Genomic DNA, 20,642 nt, shown 5'->3' with positions numbered 1-20,642 from the left:
TCACCAAATATGTGTAATTTCTAATAAGGAGGAAAAAGGAAGTGGTTTTTTTTTTTTTTTTCATGAAGAAGCTTTCAGTATTTCTGTGTTAAGAGGTGACAGAAGAACAAAGACTTTCTACAAAGCTCCCAGAAAGGTGTGCCATGCTGGAAACAAACAGCCACAGCTGTGAGTAAGTCTACCAAATCATGTATTACCAAAAGATTTTCCTTTCAAGGTATTAAAGCCACATTTTTCATCAGCCAAAATGTCCTGCTTTATATATTGTTCTCTCAGGCAGCTGCATAGCCTTCTCCCATTCCCCTGAGACAAATTCTTTGTGGTTTCAATACAGGTAGTTGAAGAAGTACCACCTAGTGTTTTTTTCTTCTCTCTGTCGTCTCAGCTGTAGTTTCTCTCTCTCTCAGAATCCTACCTGGCACACAGAGAAGGCTTTCTCAATAAATCAATACCACAATAAAAAATGACTGCCTTTATGCACTCCACATATTATGTGAGTTTCTCTTATACAGATAAAACCATTCACCTTATGCTCTATATTTGACATTCATTTTTAATAACAGGCCTTAATAAAAGAAGCACCTGGCAAAGACGTGAATCTAAAATACCACAAGGTTGAATCCTGCCTGCTTTGACAACTTTTTCCTCATGAGGCATAATGGCTAATCAATTTAACTCGGTTTCAGAAGGAATGAAAGCAGTTTGCTGTTTTCAAAACATACTTCTGGAAAAGAATAAATGTGTGAAAGATCTACTCTGACGATAGGCACGTTGAGTAAGGGCTATCATTTTTTGTCAGCAAAATGGAAGGCTGCCGTTTTCAGCAAGACTGAAATTATCAGCTTCGCCATGAACAGCATAAAAGAACCAAACCCAAAATTATATGCTTCCCCCCTCCCCCTAAAATTATTACAGCATAAATATCCCTGTATCACCTCTACTGAAAACAAAACATATATGATCAAACTGCTCCCCAGCACACAAAGAATAATTCATTCCAAACTGTTACGGTTAATAGCAGAATTTCCAACACTACTTGTGTGTCTCATATTCACTCCATGAAACCAGTCAAAAGGAAGGAAAAGGAAAGTCAAAGTCTAAGAGACTCAGTGACAAATTCCAACAACCAAAACCACCATTATGTTCTCATCATTACCATCATCCCAAATGGAATGATCATTACCCAGAGATAGTCCTCCCAACAGCGGCTGCAACTTGAATCATTTCAAGCTAAGTTCTTCCCTGTCCTTGCAAAACCAACACTGAAGAGTTGTACAAGTTGTGGGTCTCCAAAGAACACAGTGAATCAACGCTGTAAGTGCACAACGCTTCCATTTTACCCCAATAACTTACCCAGATATTTCCATCTTGGTGGTACGGTTTCCAGTTTCTCCCTGTGTCACTGTAGAGCATTCGATACTGGGTGACCCAGTCAGAACTGCTGTACCTGCCTTGAGTTGCAATCGCACTGATCTGCTTCCTGCTTCCAAAATCCACCTGCAGCCACTGGTAGTGATCACTGTCTGATGGAGACCAACCTCCTGCACCTGTTTTGGAACAGAAGCGAGCAATTCAGGCCACAACCACTGGCTTTAAAACAAACACATGTGAAGGTGTTGATTAATGGAAGGCAGCCCAGCTGAGAGGAGTTTAATACCAAAAAACCTTGACTACATGCAAGAGAAATACGACTGTGATTCTTTTTTAAAAGGCATCTGTAGCACAGGCGTTAAACCTGTTGCCTCAATCATTTTATGATATAATTATAAAGATTTAATGGGCTGCCTGCTATTTATTCGATGCTTTTATAATGCCTTAATTACAGTTTATTAGTTTTTTTCCAAATCATAATTGTTCAAAGGTTGACCAATTTGCCACAAAATCCTTTGTTTGAGTACATTGGCACAAATCAACAACAAACTTTGGATTCCAAGTGCCTTCTCAATAGCATTTTTCTTTAAAGAGATGGCAGAGGTGAAATGAGAGGAAATAAGAGCAAGGTTTCTGCATTTCCCCATTTCACTCAAAAATCTACCAGAGGAACTGAGAAGTGAGAAGGTACCACAGGGCTGGATTCAGTTTTGATCTGCTACAAGCTGTCACAGATGACACTGCCAGCTGTCTCACACAAGTGTTATTGCTCTTTATGGGTCTATGAATTAACTTGGTAGTCATATTATTATTCTCAGCCACTAACTACATGGAACTGTTCTAAGGAAAGAAGGCCACTGATGCATAGATAAGCGTTGTATTAAGACACCAATGCAAATTCTTAGTATTCTGACATAAAAAATATTAAGAAGAGAATTATGGTGGGATACTACAGAGAAGGATAAAATTTCTATGCTAGATATTGTAATGATGCATTTATCATAATGATAAGCATTAGGAAATCACAAGAAACATTATAAAGAATAAATGTATCAATACAGAGAAAAAATGACAAACAGATGTCTTCATATTCACAACAGACATTAAGATGCAGAAAACAAAACCTTTACAGACTTAAAGTGATTACAACATGGTTGGGTGTTTTTGTTTTGGGGGTTGTTTTTTTCCCTTTTATGTCTGAATGAAATAAATGGCCTGGCATACCATGAAATCACCCAATTTTTGTTGCTTTTAATTTTATTTACAGATTTCAACTGATGTCACAAAGCCAGCCTGTTTGCCAAACAAAAACCTCTTTGCTGATGCTATGGTTTCTATATGCCCATCAATAGGCGGCAGCATTGGCTTAGGCTTGGACAATTCCAGACTCGTGCAGCTGTTAACATTTGCAGGTCCTAGGACACATATATCACTGTTCTGATATCAGTGGGATCATCTGATGCCATAAGTGGTTGCCTCTCATTATAATTTGAAGTGCAGTACTGCACCAGTGACGTCTGATTTGTGAAGATGTTTAAAATGTACAACAGATGCTTTGTCCCTGTACCCAGCAATATCAAGTGGGTAATTCAGGTGCAGGGAAGAGTTAAATGCTGTTAAAAAACAAATAAAGCAAAGGTCTTGCAGGCAAAAGTATTTCCACATATTCCCAAATTCAGACTTGCTTTGTTTTCACAGAGGGTGGTAACGGAGTAGTTAAAAATAGGATACAGCTTCTTCATGACTGCTATGGAAGGAGTTCAGAATAGTTAGCTCTACAGACTGAGCACAACCTTACATCTTTAAATCCCTGTCCAGCTGGCATTATCTGAGACTGATGGCATACAAAGAAGCCACCTTTGTAAAAGGACCCTTTTGGTGGCTCCAGGAAAGGTAAGGTTCAAATGTGAGCATTCAAACGTTACTATGAAAGACAATGCTGATAAATCCATCCATAAAATCTCCTTCGGCAATTGTGTTTTTTGCAAAAGGATGACATAATATAGCGGCAAGAAGACTAAAATAGATGTTGTTATGGGCATTACTTCTGCAGGAAATGTACATTAAAATAGGATTTTTTTACATGTAAAAAAAAGACTTTCAATTATAATATGATATAAATTTATTTTAGCATGCTAATATTAGTGATACTTCCTTAACTAATAAACATCTTCTGGTCAGGCATTGCAATAGGTTGCCCAGGTAGGTAGTATAAAGTCATCATTTGTGGAAGTTTTCAAAAAACCTCTAGACATGGCATTTTGGGACACAGTTTAATGGCCATGGTGGTCTTAGGCTGAAGGTTATATTTGATGATCATTAGAGGTCTTTTCCAACTGAAACAATTCAATGATTCTATCATCTTCATTGTAAATTGCAACTAAGTTTCAGAAAGTCTTCGACTACAAATCCATTGAAAAGTTTGGGGAAACTGAGTGCTAACATTCATTTTCCCATGTTTTTAGAATAGAATAGAATAGAGTAGAGTAGAATAGAATAGAATAGAATAGAATAGAATAGAATAGAATAGAATAGAATAGAATAGAATAGAATAGAATAGAATAGAATAGAATAGAATAGAATAGAATAGACCAGGTTGGAAGAGACCTTCAAGATCATCGCGTCCAACCCATCAACCAATCCAACACCACCTAAACAACTAAACCATAGCACCAAGCACCCCATCAAGTCTCCTCCTGAACAGCATAATGTAAGAAGAAGCAAAAAAACATTCTTCACATCATGCCTGAGAAAAGTTAACATTATAACATTACATGGAAACACACATATATTGATAGATGGCCTGCTTTATAACCATGTTTACTAAGACAGAGTTAGGACTTTTAGTCGAGATTGAAGATGGCACTAAATAATATTATCCCCTTCCTTTCATGACCTGATGCTCTATTTCAGTTACATATTTTCTTTCTGACTTCTGCAAGCAAGTCATACACTAGTCAAAAGGATGAAGGAAATACATATTCTATTACAGCTCAATGCTCTGCTCAGCAGACCAGCGTGGGAAGGGAACAATGACCAGCTGGGTAGACATCAGCCCGTGACCAGAAGCAGCCTGTGGGGATCAATTGAAAGTTCCCTTCAAGATTCATCAAGCTGTGTAATATGGTGGAGTTCATTAATGTGTTCAGTTTGATTGTGATATGTGTAACCTCTGTTGATTCAAGGATTGATAAAGGTCCTTCAGGTTTTTGAGATGCATGCTCTTAAAAAATAATTTTTAAAAAATGTGCATTTGATAACAAAATCCCCTCTGTGAGAGCTTTGCAAAGGCCCTGCCTGAGTTTTGAAGAATCAAAAGTAGGATTTTATTTCCATGTACTCTAAGTGGGTACTTCCCCAGAAATGTGCATGTCAGCATGGGGTTTTCTTCTCCATAGTAACAACTGATAGGATGAGATAAAACAGCCTCAAGTTGCACCAGGGGAGGTTTAGGTTGGATATTAGAAGAAACTATCTGACTGAGAAGGTTCTCAAAGACTGGAACAGGTTGCCCAGGGAGGTGGTGTTTGAAAGATGTAGAGATGTGGTGCTGAGGGACAGCACTTGGTCTGCACCCCAACCCTTGGTGCTAACTCTCCCTATCAGCGTTGTCACTGTCAGCAGCAGCCACTGCCTGTGCAAGCCTGCCCTGAGCTGCAGAAAGTGCCTCACTGAGTAGAGACTGAGCTGGGAAGGCACAGCACTGAGCAGAATCAGCGCTGATCTAACTCATGCCAGGACAGTCTGATGTAGACTGACCAAACAAGGTGCAATGAGATTATAGCTGAAAAGCACACTCACAGGGGTGCAGAAGACACATAAAACTCTGCTCAGAAAGATTAGAACTTACAAGAGTTGAATCCTTTACTGTTTTCTCACCACATAAAGTCAATCACTAACAAAAAATATTAGCATGCTGATGACTAGGAAGTTCAAAGACTTTTTTTTTTTTTTTATTTTGAAAACTCCAATGGCTTTCATGGGTTTATTGGATTTTATTCTACATGTTCATCCCATGGAACTGAGAATCATATGAAAAACATGACCTGTCTCTAGATGACACATGCAAAAGATGGCCCTTCATGTATTTCTAGGAGTGCAAAGAATTCAAGCCAATGTGGGTCTACTTTTCCCAACATTCCCATACAATTTCTTTCCTTTAATTAATCACTAATACATTCCAACTCCCTGTTCAAAGCTGAGTGAGACAACTCCCATTCTGTGCAAATGAAGAGAGCCTATGTGATGAGTTAGCTTTGCTTTCTTATTATTCCTCCCAGGAAATTACCAGTAAGCAGCGAAGCCAGGGTAGGCTCACAGACTTCAGATTTTGATCTGAACTATCATATACTATTAAGCTTACAGATCCATAAGAAGGGACACATTAATGACTTTTGAAAATGCCTGTTCCATTCCAGTCAGAAAGCTTTGTTCCTTAGAAGATGTGGCACTTTAATCTCCATTCATGACTGAAACAGGAAAGATTAATCTGCACTGGAGGAATCCATTCTTGTTTTAGTCACACTTGGCCATGATTCCCTGCTTCAAATCACAGACACACACACAAATACCAGCACCACAGTAAGTCTAGTTTTCTATTCTTTTCAGATCAGTGATAAAAGGTTTCAGTGACATGAATAAAAGAAGGAAGGGATCCTTAGACTTTTCATTAGAAAGCAAACTATGAAAAGCTACAGATAGAAGATTTAGGATTTGTGGCAGTTACAATTTAAAGGATTACTACACCTAATCATGGAAAATGTCTATAGCCTAGCAGCAAAGAAACCAAAAATATGCCTTTTTTAGTGATTACCTAATAATAATCTGGAACACTCTTAGAATTTGTATTTCCTTATTGGTATGAGAAAACCACAATCTTTCCCTGAGAAATAATGTTTTCCAGGTCACTGCAACAGCATGAAATCAATAATGTTTGATACTTTGCTGTTCTCCAAAACACTGCTAGTCATTCTTCTACATAAAAGGTAAGTCAAGACAAAAAGGAAAACTTTGAAATATTGAGATCATTCACTCACTGCACTTCAGAGAAAATATGGGCAGCCATTTCCTACAGTACCCTAGAAAACAATATAAACCCCCCAAACTTCTAAACTGCATAAATCTACCTACATTGCTAGTCACCAGGATGTTCAAGTAGAACATCAATGGCAGTTTCCACTTTTGGTTTGTCTTCCTCTTTTTGTCCAATTTATCACTGTAGATAAAGAACGTCTCTGTGCAGACAGTAAGATATTTAGACAGAATAAACAGCATTGTAGCATTGAGGGGCTCTAGTCATACAGTTATGCACATACTTCCTCACCTGGCTCAGCTCTGGTGCCTTCAACACAAGAAGGAAAGGGACCTGACAGAGAGGGTCCAGAAGATGGCCACAAAGATGATCAGATGGCTGGAGCACCTCTCCTGTGAAGACAGGCTAAGAATTGGGGTTGTTCTGTCTGGAGAAGAGAAGGCTCTAGAGAGACCTTATGAGAGCCTTCCAGTACCTGAAGGGGGCTACAGGAAGGTTGGGGAGGGACTGCTTCCAAGGGCTGGTAGCACTAGGACAAGGGATAGTGGTTTTAAAGTAGAAAAGGGCAGATTTAGATTGGCCATTATGAAGAAGCTCTTTACTATGATGGTGGTGGAACACTGGAAAAGGTTGCCTGAGAGATGGTGGAGGCCTCACCTCTGGAAATATTCAAGGTCGAGCTGGATCAAGCTCTGAGTTACCTGATCTAGTTGGGGATGTCCCTGCTTACTGCAGGTGGCTTGGACTTAGATCACCTTTGAGGGTCCCTTCTAACTCAGTGATTTCTATGACTCTCTGATACATCTTGGGTGATTGAACACTTTGCACTTCAAGTTGCTTCAAGCAAGGGTCACTTTTACCCTGCATTAGGTAGGACCCTCTAACAAGGAGAGTCCAATTCTCATACGAGGCTGCATCTCTAATTAAAGCAATCTTTTCCTGATATTGGCATGGATAAAAATGCTTTATTTTCTTATCATAAACACTGTTGTATTTCTTGTCTTTGTCTGCTGCTTGAGCTAAACTTGGATCTGTGATGCAGTCCCTGCCTTCAATGTAGGGATTTGCTTTTGCATGTCTGAAGAGTTCTTACTTCTAGCACATAACAACAGTGGTGGAATTGCAGACAAGCCCATGCATGAGGCTGATGGTGGGCAAGTAATCAACATTCTGCTTCAGAAAAAGCAAAGGTTGATATCTAGAACACAGTGAACACTGAGAAAATAGCAGCATGAATATAGCTATCCTCTGTTTAAAATTATGCCTACTTATTTTTTTTTTAAGTTAGATATCACAAAGGAAAAAAGAGAACAGAAATTACATCTTTCTTATTCTCCAGGGAAGAAGAAATCCAAACTGAGACAATATTTACTAAAACCTGTCAAACTGACCCCACGTTTGCCCTAACTCCCCATACATTCCAATAGCAGCTCTCCAGAGGAGCAAAAGGTTCCCTAGAAAAAGTTTCTGGTAGCATTTATTTTGCAGGGGTCACAGAAGATAGGAAAGATCCAATACTCAATCTCCAAATTTGCCTTCCATCATAGCAGCTGAAAGTTGTAAGTCTACAGGAGGATACTGGAGCATGGCTGTGCTGCCATTCAGCAAGACCTGGACAGGCTGGAGAGATGGACAGAGAGGAAACTCATGAACTCAATGGGAAGTGTCGAGTCCTGCACCTGGGGAGGAATAACCCCCTGTACCAGTACAAGTTAGAGCTTGACCTCCTTAAAAGTAACTGTGCAGAGGACCTGGGAGTCTTGGTTCTCCTCCTGCTCTACTCAGCACTAGTAAGGTCACACAGAGTATTGTGTCCACTTTTGGGCTCCCCAGTTCAAGAGAGTCAGGGAACTACTGGAGAAAATCCAACAAAGGCTACGAAGATGATGAAGGGACTGGAACATCACTGTGACAAGGAGAGGCTGAAAGACCTGGGGCTGTTTAGTCTGGAGAAGAGCAGCCTGACAGAGTGGAGGTCAAGAATCACAGAATTGTAAGGATTGGAAAGGATCTCTGGAGTTCTAGTCCAACCCCACAGCTAACACAGGGGCCAGACATTTTTAGTGGTGCCTACTGACAGGACAAGGGGCAATGGCATAGACTGGAACCCAGGAGGTTTCACTTGAACTTAAGGAAAAACAACTTTACTTTTGAGGGTGCTGGAGTCCTGGAGCAGGCTGTCCAGAGCGGTTGTGAAGTTTCCCTTTCTGAAGAGATTCCAAACCCACCCAAACATTGTGATCCTGTGCAACCTGTGGGTCGCCCTGCTTTAGCACAGGGGTTGGACCAGGGGTCTGCAGAGGTACCTTCCAACCCCCGTGGTGCTGGGATTCCGCGATACAAAGAGATCATTATCAGCATTAACCTTGCCTTCTGACAGACTGAAGCAGCACACCAGCCTAATCCATGTCCAGCACTAGTCACTGGCAATGTTTGCCCTGATTTCTAGTGCCACATAACCAGTGTCTTCTCTTGGTTCCTCTAAACTATGTAATACTGTGGTTTTTCTTTTCCATTTTCCTTTCTTTTTTTTTAATTTTTGGGGTGGTGGGGGGAGAGGAGGAGTGGGGGAGTAAGAATTAGCTTTTACTTACTTCAGTATATATTTTTTGAACACCAGTAGACAAATTTTAGAAGACTTCCTCTCTGCTAAAAAATAGAGAAGGGGGAACTCTAATTATAGTTCTTTAAGTTATTTCATTTTAATTTAAAGTCTGAAAGAGTAGAAATAACCCAAGGGATAACAGCAGTTATCAGGATAGAGTCCACACAGATCTTTTTTAAAAGAGCATTAAAATCACTGTATTATTTTTTTAAATCCCAATAGATCTCTCTTACAGTAAATGCAATTAAAATAAGTCCCTTGATGTAGTGTCTGCTTCTTAATACCCACTGCTGCATAGGATATCTTAACGCAAACCACATATGAGGGAAGGAACGATCAATCTGCCCCAAGGATTGTGCTGAGATCTAACAATAAAACATGATGCAAAAAGATTCCATCATTGCCATTCACAGTTGTACTCAAGATGGGGAAAAAAAAACACCAAACCAACATAATGATGAGCCTGAGGAACCTCATATCCTGAATCCACTGTTGGGGAACAAACACTTTGCAGCTTTGGTTATTTTAATGAACACATCACTTTAAACTGTGCCTTTCCCATCTGTTCTGCTTTCTAATTACATATGCAAAAAACCAGCTCGTTCACAACTGCATCCTAATGGAATCTTCAACCAAACTTGGACAAGATTTAAATATTCTCTGTGCATCAGCTGCACTCCAGGCCTCAAGCAGCTTCTTCTCCAAGAGGTGTTTTCTTGTTTCCTAGACAGAAAGTTGAGGCAAGGAAATGGATCACTGTATGCTGCATACAAATCCCTTGCATACAAATAACCACAGTGGCATACAGATGACAAGGAAGGCTGCAGGGAGATCTCCCCTTCCTCACACTGTCTTCTCGAGCATCAGGAAACAAACTTTTCCTTGCATTTTTAGGCACTGCAGTATTGGGCTTTTACTAACCATTCAGGTCATATCCCTGCCAACAATTGGAACTGTAGAATCATTTTTGTGAAAAAAAAAACACCTCTAAGATCATTGAGTCCACCATTGACCTAACACCATCATTTCCATTAAACCACATCATGAAGTGCCATGTCAACACGTTTCTTGAACACCTTCAGGGATGGTGACTCCAGCACAGAAACACAGGATCACAGAATGTCAGGGGTTGGAAGTGACCTCAAAAGACCATTGAGACCAAACCCCCTGCTGGAGCAGGATTATCTAAAGCAGGTCACACAGGAATGTGTCCAGGCAGGTATTGAATGTCTTCAGAGAAGGAGACTCCCTGACCTCCCTGGGCAGCCTGTTCCAATGCCTGACCACTCTTCTAGTAAAGAGAGTTTTCCTAATATCCAACAGAAACCTCCCATGGCACCACTTCCGGCCATTTCCTCTTGTTCTATTATCACCTGATATTAGAGAGAAAGGTAGCCAGCAAGAGTATAGCTAAAGGAGAGCAATCTCTGCTGAGCAATCTCAACCTAATTAGCAGCTTCTTATCCAAGACTTCAGTGACACTCAGATCTGGTCTAGCAAAGTTCTCCTGACTGTGATTTAATAGCTTTTACAGCACCTTGAGATCCAGAAACAAGCTTATTATCACACTTCTGGTAGTTTATTTTAAGTGCTGTGATCCCTCCTTAACAGAGATGACAGAGGGAAATGAATGATGTTATTCCTGCACCCGCTCTATGACATTTCAGTAGCAATGAGATACCTAAACACTTCAGCCACTGAAATTGTCCTGTTCCCATCAGGGCAGTCCACAAAGTGATGGAAGGCAGAGCTGAACTTCTCTGCAGTACATCGTGATGTCCTTCTAACCAATCTTGATTAATATTTTTTCCCCTTGAATGATTGTACAAAAAAAGATTATTAAATGCCATAATTCAGGCTTAGATACCTTGTTCTGTGACAAGTCCTCAGTGAGAGGAGATAATACCTGAAGCTCCTGTCTTGGCAGGGACTTGCTGTGTGAGATCCTGTAGTAAATAGAATCTCACAATCACAGAATCATTTAGTTTGGAAAAGACCTTTAAAATCATCAATTCCAACCATCAACCTAAGACCACCAGAGCCACTAAGTCACGTTCCAAAGTGCCATTCCCACACAATTCTTCAACACCTTCAGGGACAATGACTCCACCACTTCTCCAGGCAACCTGTTCCAATGCCTGACCAAACAGCTTCTGTCATTCTGCTTTGGTGTACACCAGCACTCCACTGCTAGAAAGAAAAGCTATCCAGCTATTTCATTATAATCATTACCTGTTTCTACCTAAGCTGCTTAGCTCCAGATCTCTTAGTCTAAAAGAAATGTTTCTCCCTTCACTTCCCCCTGGACAAGCCCTGCTCTTGATGTACTCCCTGCTCCAGCTGTTATGTGCACTGAAAGACTCTTAGACCAGTAAGTGCAATAACCTGGTCCAGCTCCTGCAGTTAAATACAGTAGTTGTGAAGTCCATCTCCCTTGACTGCAAACAGCAAACCTTTGCCTGCTGCTGCTGATGTCTGTAAGCATCCACTTGGGCTCTGTTCCTGGACTGCTACAGAACCTGAACACTGCTCGCTTTTCTTCTCACTCTGTTACTCTACATCTATTTCTACCATGTTTTTGTTTCTCTGCTGTTTTGTTTTTTAGGGGGTTATTTGTTGCTGCTTCTTTTGGGATTGGCATGAAAAAAATCCATTCGAGAGTATGCTCAGGTTGAATATTTTCCCCTAGTGTTTCCTATCCAGGTTAAATTTGCTTTTACCTCTACACAAATTTCTCTTCCATCTGCTCCAAATTTCAGACCTGAATTCCTATTTTGCAAAGATTTCCCAGAAGCTAGTTACAAACAGTGGTGATTTCTCAAAACAAAGAACTGCTAATAAAGCAGTCTGAAATATTTCTCCTGTCCTGTTTCTTTCTTCTTGAGTGATAAAATCCCTATGCGTCTTGATAATTTCCCCACAAAAATTTAGGTTCTCTTCTCTGAAACAAAATGATGGAGGGAGGTGGGAAAATTAAATCAGTCAGCTCTACTGAAAATTTATGGATACTTTAAAACCTCTTGTGTTTGCAGATTTCCCAGAAAATTAAGAGCTAGAGGGAGCTGTACCATTCTCTGATTTGTGCCAACAATGCACTAGCACTGACCCAGCCCAGAGAACAGGGTAGAGATACTATTGCCTGTGGAATCACAGAGTGGTAGGGGCAGGAAGGGACCTCTGAAGATCATCTAAATCCAGCCCCTGATGCCTACCTCATTGATCAGCCACCCCCTCAAATGTTTCTGTGAGATAGACTTTGTGGTATAACAGGAACTCTGATATTATCAGTGCCATGCATGGATACTGCTCTCTCTTTAATCCATCTTACTAAACTTGCTTTCCTCTCCTGTTTTTCCTTCAATAAGCAGGAACACAAAATTGTGAAATATTACAAGATGACTTTTGAAATGTAAGATGAATTTTGAAATCTAGTATATAGTTATAGTGGGTTTTTTTCTGTGTGGGTGGGTGTTTGTTGGTTTGGGTTGTTTTTTTTGGTTTTGTTTTTTTCAAGGGGAGTTGGGTGTTTTGGGGCAGTTTTTTGTGCATTTTTGGTTGGTTGGTTGGGTTGGGGTTTTTGGTTGTTGTTGTTCTGGAGGTTTTTCTGCTTTTACAAAGCTAAGGGATAATTATTTTTTTTCCATTAATGCAAGCACCTATTGCAAGCAGTACTCAGGTCCTTATCGTTATTCTCCATTATGAAAACACATTCTACTTTTAAAAAAATCACTCCGTACTGCATCCATTTTGATGATGAAAGCTGATATTATGCCTTCTGTTTTGCTAATAGCAAAACATTTCTATCATACACAGCATTGCAACAACAGGGGAGGGACAACTTTATTCTTTATTACAATTTTCAAAATAATACATTCATTTCAAGGCAGGACTATACCACAGCAGAATTTCCAACATTTTAGGGCAATGATTTGCAAGAAGCCTAGAGCAGACTACTAATAAATATTGACTATTCCCTAAGACTTGCTGCTATTTGAAGCCAAAGCAGTGCATACAAAAACATTATTATCATGTGAGAATGTACCAAGGAAAAAAGCCAGCCAAAAAAAAGTTAGAAGTTACAACACTAATAAAAGTCACAGTTCTCTTATCAGTGGCATCAAATGTTAATTTCTACACATGGGATTAACTAATCTGATACATTTTCTACACTAACAAGGGAATGAAGTGCTGCTAGGATTTTTACTCAATATAAATTAATGAGAACTCAAAGTTCATGCAGCAGAGCATTTAAAAAATGAAACTATAATAAATTAAAACCCCCAAATGCACACTGCAACCCTTGTCCTTTAAATTTTAACCTACAGAAGGGAGAAGAGTATTGAAATGCTATCTTTAGAGTAGGAAGGTACAGTTTCCAGGCCCTGGTGTGGGATTCCATGCAGGATTTAACATTAGGTGCCTTGAATCATCCCTTGCCCCCATAAGCCCTCTAAGACTCAGGATGCCATAGCTTTCTGGGCTGAAATTAATCTCCCTGCAGTTTCCATTATCTGTGTTTAAGTTGCTCAGGCTCCAGACTGAAACGCTTGTTCTAAAGGCATTTTTTTTCTGTGCTGTCAGTCATGATTGCTGAGTATGATGAGAAGAACTTCTGCATGTCCAGATCAACTCAATATACTTCCTCTTCCTCCAAAAGGAGAAGAACTACCCCAATACTTCAATGAGCTAGAATGCAGATCACACAGAAATAATTTCTGTCTGTACAGGATAGCAGTGAGCAGATGAAGAAACAGCATCAGCTACAGAAGGAGTCCTCAGGACAGAAATCATCTCACTTGGCGGAAGCACTGCCCAGGCAAACAAAGATCTAAGTGAGAATACAAAGAGCTTTGTAATCCCTAGTCTGCCTGTCTGCAAGCCACTGTAAAACATAGACAACTGTCCCAACTATTTAGAAACTTCATGAAAAAGTCTGTTATGCTAAAGGCAGTAATTTCTCCTACTGCACCGTACACACACAACCCAAGCTCTATCCCCATGGAGCTGGCTGCTCCATATTACTCCATATTACAACCACATCTTTCTCTTCAGTAAAGATCATGATGTTTCCCCGCATGCTGGAATAAACAAATCTTCCTAACAGCCTTCAAGAAAGTCTCCATTTCCTAAAATCAGAGAAGGAAACAAAACTACACCTCAAGAGAAATCATCCAGGGACATCTGTGCAACTCTGTGACAGCTTTTCCCTAACTTCCATAGTCTCCTGATTCACTTCTGTACTGAAGAAAATCACTTCTAGCTAGCCCTAATCTACTTCTAGCCACATGGATACCACCCCTACTGAAGACAAAAAGATTTTCCTTATGGCATAAACCCAGGGAATAAGTATGCAGAAAGGGCTTCTAAAGTACAGACCACTACCAGCTAAATCACTACTTCTGTAAAAAAAAAATGGAATCCTATGATTATTGTGCTATAAAAAAGTCTCTTAAACAGGCAAAACCACATGGCTTGGGAATGGAAAGTGTGATAGGATAATTGTATGTTAGACTATAGGTTTAAATACAGGGGGTTCTAAAAGAAAGAAAGAGGTGAAAAAAAATATCTGCCGTTAATTCTGGGTTTGGAGGAATCTTACACCACAGTCTTAGATTCTGAATTGGCAATGTTAATTAAGCATCATAAAAATCAGAACCACTTGAAAGAGCTAATTAATGCTTCTCAGACCACTGCAACCTTTTCTTTTTTTTTCACTTTTTTTTTTTTTTTTTTTAAATTGCCACTATTATATAACCACTGTTTCCTTCTTAGTAGCAGCAAAACATCATCTGGAGGAAATGAATGTCCATAGATTTTCTAAAGCAGGTCTATCATACCAATTAGTCCAGTATAAAACAACAAAAAAACCCCAACCAGTCACCACCACCAAACCCCACACACAACATATATTAATTGCAAATGTATCTGCAACTCCCTGAAAGGAGGTTGGAATCAGATGGGTGTTGGTCTTCTCCCTAGCAACAAGTGATAGGATGAAAGGAAATGGCCTGAAGTTGCACCAGCGGAGGTTTAGGTTGGATTTTAGAAGAAAAATCTTCACTTAAAGTGTTTTCAAAGATTGAAGCTGGCTTCCCAGGAATGTGGTGGAATCCCTATCCCTGGAGGTGTTTCAAAGAAGCAGAGACGTGGTGGTAAGGGACATGATTCTGCACCAGACTTGGTAGAAAGAGAGAATGGTTTGATTCGAAGACCTTAAAGGTCTTTTCCAAACAACATTTTATGATAATAAGATTGTATGATCTGATTGTCTTACACAGATTAAAGTATTTCACATCATTAGGAAAATAAAAGAAGGATTTTACTCCCTAACCACTTTTCTCCTCCTCCTTTAATCTCTGTTCACCCAAACCTCCCATATGCGGATGCTCAAACCTTTCCTGAGAATGTTGCTACACTTGGTAAAACAGGGCATATTTCTTCTCTGACAGACAATTCATTATTAGATTTAATTGACATTATCTTTAATACTGATTTTACATTTATCCTCCTTATTTTACATTCCTCTCCCCCTCCCCCCCCCCCCCCCATTTCATATTGCATACATCACTAGCATCTACTTCATACATGTGAGGGTAAAACATTAACTTGCCACTAAATTCACAGATTCATAGAATGGTTTGGGTTGGAAGTGACCTTGAAGATCATCTAGTTCCATCCTCACCAACCACAAGAAACGACACCTTCCACTAGACCAGGTTGCTCAAGGCTTCATCTATCCTGGCTTTGAACACATCCCTCATCTTCCTCCAGCAGTCTTTCACTATGGTTGGACAAATGCTGTCATCACACAAATAAGAGCACATAAAGCTTGCCCTGTAACAGACACACCACCTTTCCACTGCCTTTTCCAGTATGTTGCTATGAGGTAAAAAAAAATATGAATATTTTGCTTGCAGGTCAGCATGTTGTGGGAGCAGAGAATGAGCCCAGTGATGTGCAAGACCAAGTGCTGGATTTACAAACTCACACAGCAATGTAGAAGGTATGATGTTTGTAGTTTACTATTCTGCATCAAAGACAAGGTAAAAGAAGTTTCATACTTGATTCTAAATGGGCAAAAAGAACATGGGGAAAGTATTTTGGCCACAGGATTCCTCAGGGGTAGGGTCTCTATCCATCTTTATTTACAGACTTGAAATTCTCTGCTACCTCTCTCCTGGCACAATGTATGTTTGGATCATAGTCAACATCTTAACAAGAGTATTACATTTCTAGCTCTTATCATAAGAGTCCTTTAAAGGACAGTAACAGAAATTGGTTTAGTGGCCACTTTTGCACAATTCTGCCTGGCAAATTCATGCTCTAAGGATGCACATTGCTAAACACCACATAAAGTGATCTAAACCAGCAGCTTGTGCCATGTGACCACCCCTGGACCTACAGCCATCAGCTGAAGTTACAGAAACTAAATGATAGTCAGCACATACTGTGGTACACTCTAGCATACCAGATCTGCAGTGCTAAGTTTCATCAACACTAAAGCTGAGTTTCTGAAGTGACAAATCTCAGGAATCAAGTAATTGCAAAATCCTCACATACAGTCACAGAATCCCAGCATGGTGGAGGTTGGAATCAACCTCTGGGGATTATCTAGGGAATACCCTATGCAAAAGCAGAGTCACCCACAGCAGGTTGCACAGGATCACAATGTACAGGTGGGTTTGGAATCTCTCCAGAGATGGAGATTCAACAACCTATCTGGGCAGCCTGCCCCAGGGCTCTAGTACCCTCATAACAAAGTTTTTCCTTAAGTTCAAGTGAAATCTTCTGTTCTCCTTTGTACCCATTTTCCTCTGTCCTACCACTAGGCACCACAGAGAAGAGTCTGGCTTCATCCTCATTTCTGCCACTCTTTAGCTATTGATCATCACTGAGAAGATCCTCTCCCAGTCTGCTCTTCTCCAGGCTAAACAGCCCCAGGTCTCTCAGCCTCTCCTCTAGAGAGATCCTCCAGGATTCCAAGACCACAGCAATGCCTATTACACATTTTTCAGTCAGGCTCAGAACCTGCAGCATATTTAATGACTCCCTAGGATAAAAAGGCAGTAACAACGGTGCCAACAAAACGCCTGATTCAAAAGCTGCCAAAGTCAAAGGACATCTCTCTATCAGCAGGTTTTAGATCACACTGAAATACGTCAGTCCACTCTATTCCTGACAGCTACCCGAGCCACTACCACATACAATGCCTCTGCCTCAGTCACCAGCTTCTTCATCTCACTCAACCTTTTGAAACTTTCCTTGGTGATCTCAGTCTTCATGATGTGATGCTTCTCCCCATTAGCTATGAATATCTGTTCCTGAAATCTGAGGTCATGGAAAGAGCTATGCAACAGAGGGTAGCAGCACTGTGATGGATTTAAAGTATCTTTCTCAACAGAGTTAAAGCGACACATGGAATCAAACAGCCCTAAAGATCAGTCTTTTTCCATATGAAAGGATTCTTTCCATGGGAACAAGGTTTGTGAGAAAGCAAAGGGCCTTAAGCTCCTCCTCTAGAGAGGGGAATTAGCTTTTTGTACCTACAACCTTGTATCATTACTATATATATATAACCTTGTATCATTATAATTTTATACATCATTCTGCTATTGCACTGAGTTTCTGGACACTTCCAGGGATTTTAATTGACTGTGCTATGCCACCAATAAAGAGATTGCAAAGTTGCATGACAAAATCCTTCTTAATATAAAATAAATTAGTTATAAAGGCTAGCTTTATAACTTGAAATTTTCTTCTTGTATTTGGCATCAGCTCTTCCTTCAAATATATTCTTAGAGAAACTGGTGAACCTCATAGAATCACAGAAACATTTTGGTTGGAAGAGACCTTTAAGATCATCTAGTCCAACTGTCAACACTATGACCATGCCCTGAAGTGCTATGTCTATACATACAGGGATGGTGACTCCATCACCTCCCTGAGCAATGTGTTCCAATGCCTGACCACTCTTGCAGTAAAGAATTTTTTCATAATATTCAGTCTAAATCTCTCCTGGCACAACTTCAGACAACAACACCCACCTCACTCCAACCTCTATTTTAGGGAGTTTCAGAGACCAATGAGGTCTTCCTTCAGCCTCCTCTTCTCCAGGCTAAACAACCCCAGCTCTTTCAAATGTTCTTCATTTCATAGGTTCATTTCTCTATCTGGCAAAGTTTGATGCACAATGCTATATTGCAGAAGCATTTTCTATACTTTCAAACACACATAGTTAAAATGAACAATTTAATCCCCCCAGGAATAATAAGAAATCAAATGTAGACATGGTACATTAGCTTAATAAATACCAGGAAAGACATTTGTGAACCTTCTGGCCTGAGGGTCCCTTTAGGAACAAACACAAATGATTCTGTTGTGTTTTGGGTTGGTTTGGTTTTTTCACATAATCCTCCTTCACTAGCACTGTTCTAGAGGAGAAAAATGCATAAAGTACACAGTGTCCAGGTGGCCAAGAAGGCCAGCAGCATCATGGCCATAAACAGGGATATTGTGGCCAGCAGAACCAGGGAAGTGTTGGTTCCCCTGGACTCAGCATTGGTGAGGCCAAACCCCGAGTACCGGATTCATGTTTGGGGCCCTCACTCCGAGAAAGACATTGAGGTGCTGGAGCATATCCAGAGAAGGGCAACAAAGCTGGTGAAGAGTCTGGAGAACACGTCTGGTGAAGGGCAGCTTGTTTAGTCTGCAGCAAAAGAAGCTGAGGTGGGTTCTGGGCTCTTCTCCCAGGTAACAAGTGACAGGACAAGGGGGGATGGCCTCAAGTTACATACTTACATATACATACAAAAACATGCAAAACCAATATCAAACCCAAGCACCTGACGGCAATTAGTCACTGTCATCACTGATGCTGTGGTAAAAGTTCCAGACTGGCTTCAGTGGCATACAGAAAGGCAGAACTGGGAACTCATGCATCACATCAGGACTGAAGGCAGAATGGACATTATCCTCCTTGGACACCAGTCATTGAAGAAGAGAGTCAACAACTTGCCTCTGGTGATCCCTCACTTACATACTCAAAATGCTCTCCATGGGATGGAATCCCTTGTTGGTCAACTCAGGGTCACCTGTCCTGTTACCTCTTTTCTGCAGGCTTTTCCTTCCTGCACCTCAGGGCAGCATATACAAGATGTAGCAATGCCCTTGGTCTGCACCCCAAACCTTGGTGCTAACTTTCCACACCAGTGATGTCACTGCTAGCAGCAGCCACTGTCTGCCAACCTGCCCAGAGCTGCAGAAAGTGCCTCACTGAACAGAGACTGAGCTGGGAAGGAGCAGCACTGAGTAGAATTAATGCTAGTCTGGCTCACACCAGGACAGTCTAATGCATAAGGAGGAAGCAAGAGAAGAGTTAATTGCACCACCTCTGCTGGGCAAAGTACTCACTTCTGCAAAATGCTAACAACAAGCTTCCTGTATTATGGAAAGATAATACCATATTTAATTGGAAATTTTGGAAGTAAACCAGTCAATTTATATTTATTACAGATAATAAAATGCATAATTAAATTACTTTCTGTAATAGATTGCAGCACCTTGACAGAGAGCTGAAATCTCATGGTGCTGCTCATTACTCTCATCAGCAGCATCCTGTTCTTTAGCTGTAATCTTTAGACCTTTTTAAAGCTCTTGGGGTAAGTTTATAGGATAAAAGCCATGATTTCAGCCTTCAATTTCCTTGCTTGCCAAGTAACACAGGGTAAGTTTCTAAAATCATTATAAGCATTTCTGCAGCTAAGCTTTTAGCTGTTTCCTGAGTCACGTTAGACTGTGCAGACAATAAATTGTTGCAGCTGTGAAGCCAGGTGAAATGTGCCTGCAACCTTCCCAGCATTAAACAGAAAAACTTGACAGTGGCTAAGGCCCTAAAAAGAGAACACTTCTGTTGGCAGGGAACGTGAGAGAAAGGGGAAAAGCTCTTTTCAGGTTACTGAAAACAATATGACTTAATCATAGAATCATGGGATTGTTTCAGTTGGAAAAGACCTATAAGATAATCAAATTCAACCACCAACCCAACACCACCATGGCCATTAAATCATATCCCAAAGTGCCATGCCCATATGTTTCTTGAACACCTCCAGGATGGGGACTCCACCACCTCCCTGAGCAGCCTATTGCAATGCCTGAACACTCTTGCAGTAAACAGTATTTAACTAATATCCAACCTAAACCTCCCCTGGCACAATTTCAAGCCATTTCCTCTTTTTCTATCACTTGTTGCCAGGAAGAAGAGACCAACTCCCACCTTACTGTAAGCCCCTTTTAGGGAATTTTTGAAAGCCCCTGAGCCACCTCTTCTCCAGGCTAAGCAACCCCAGTTCCCTCAGCCTCTGCTCACCAGATCTGTTCTCCAGACCCTTCACAAGCTTTCTTGCCCTTCTCTGGACACACTCTAGCACTTCAGATCCTTCTTGTAGTGAGGGGCCCAATCCAGCATTTGAGGTGAAGCCTCACCATTGCTGAGTTACAGGGGGACAATCAGTTCCCTCGTCCTGCTGTGAAACGATTCTGGTAACTCCAACGCCTTTGTAAAACTAAAGGATTTAGTTATGTTTTTTCTTTATTTACTTAGGAGCAGTTTGTAGTTTTTACTTCACAGTCTCAACT

The 20,642-nt window shown here is 40.6% G+C and overlaps 1 protein-coding gene across 1 annotated transcript in view; it reads right to left on the bottom strand.

The window, feature by feature from the left end:
• The window catches only part of CNTNAP2 (contactin associated protein 2), a 1,034,004-nt gene that overhangs the window by 643,697 nt on the left and 369,665 nt on the right, over window positions 1-20,642 (bottom strand). Inside the window, exon 3 of the mRNA XM_054160987.1 lies at window positions 1,354-1,547. Within this exon, the coding sequence (XP_054016962.1) occupies window positions 1,354-1,547 (194 nt within the window). The remainder of the gene's footprint in view (window positions 1-1,353; window positions 1,548-20,642) is intronic.

This window comes from Dryobates pubescens, chromosome 4, assembly GCF_014839835.1.
Source record: "Dryobates pubescens isolate bDryPub1 chromosome 4, bDryPub1.pri, whole genome shotgun sequence".
NCBI classification, from domain to species: Eukaryota; Metazoa; Chordata; class Aves; order Piciformes; family Picidae; genus Dryobates; species Dryobates pubescens.
The sequence above is the reverse complement of the archived record's forward strand: the minus strand, read 5'-3'. Positions and strand labels throughout refer to the sequence as shown.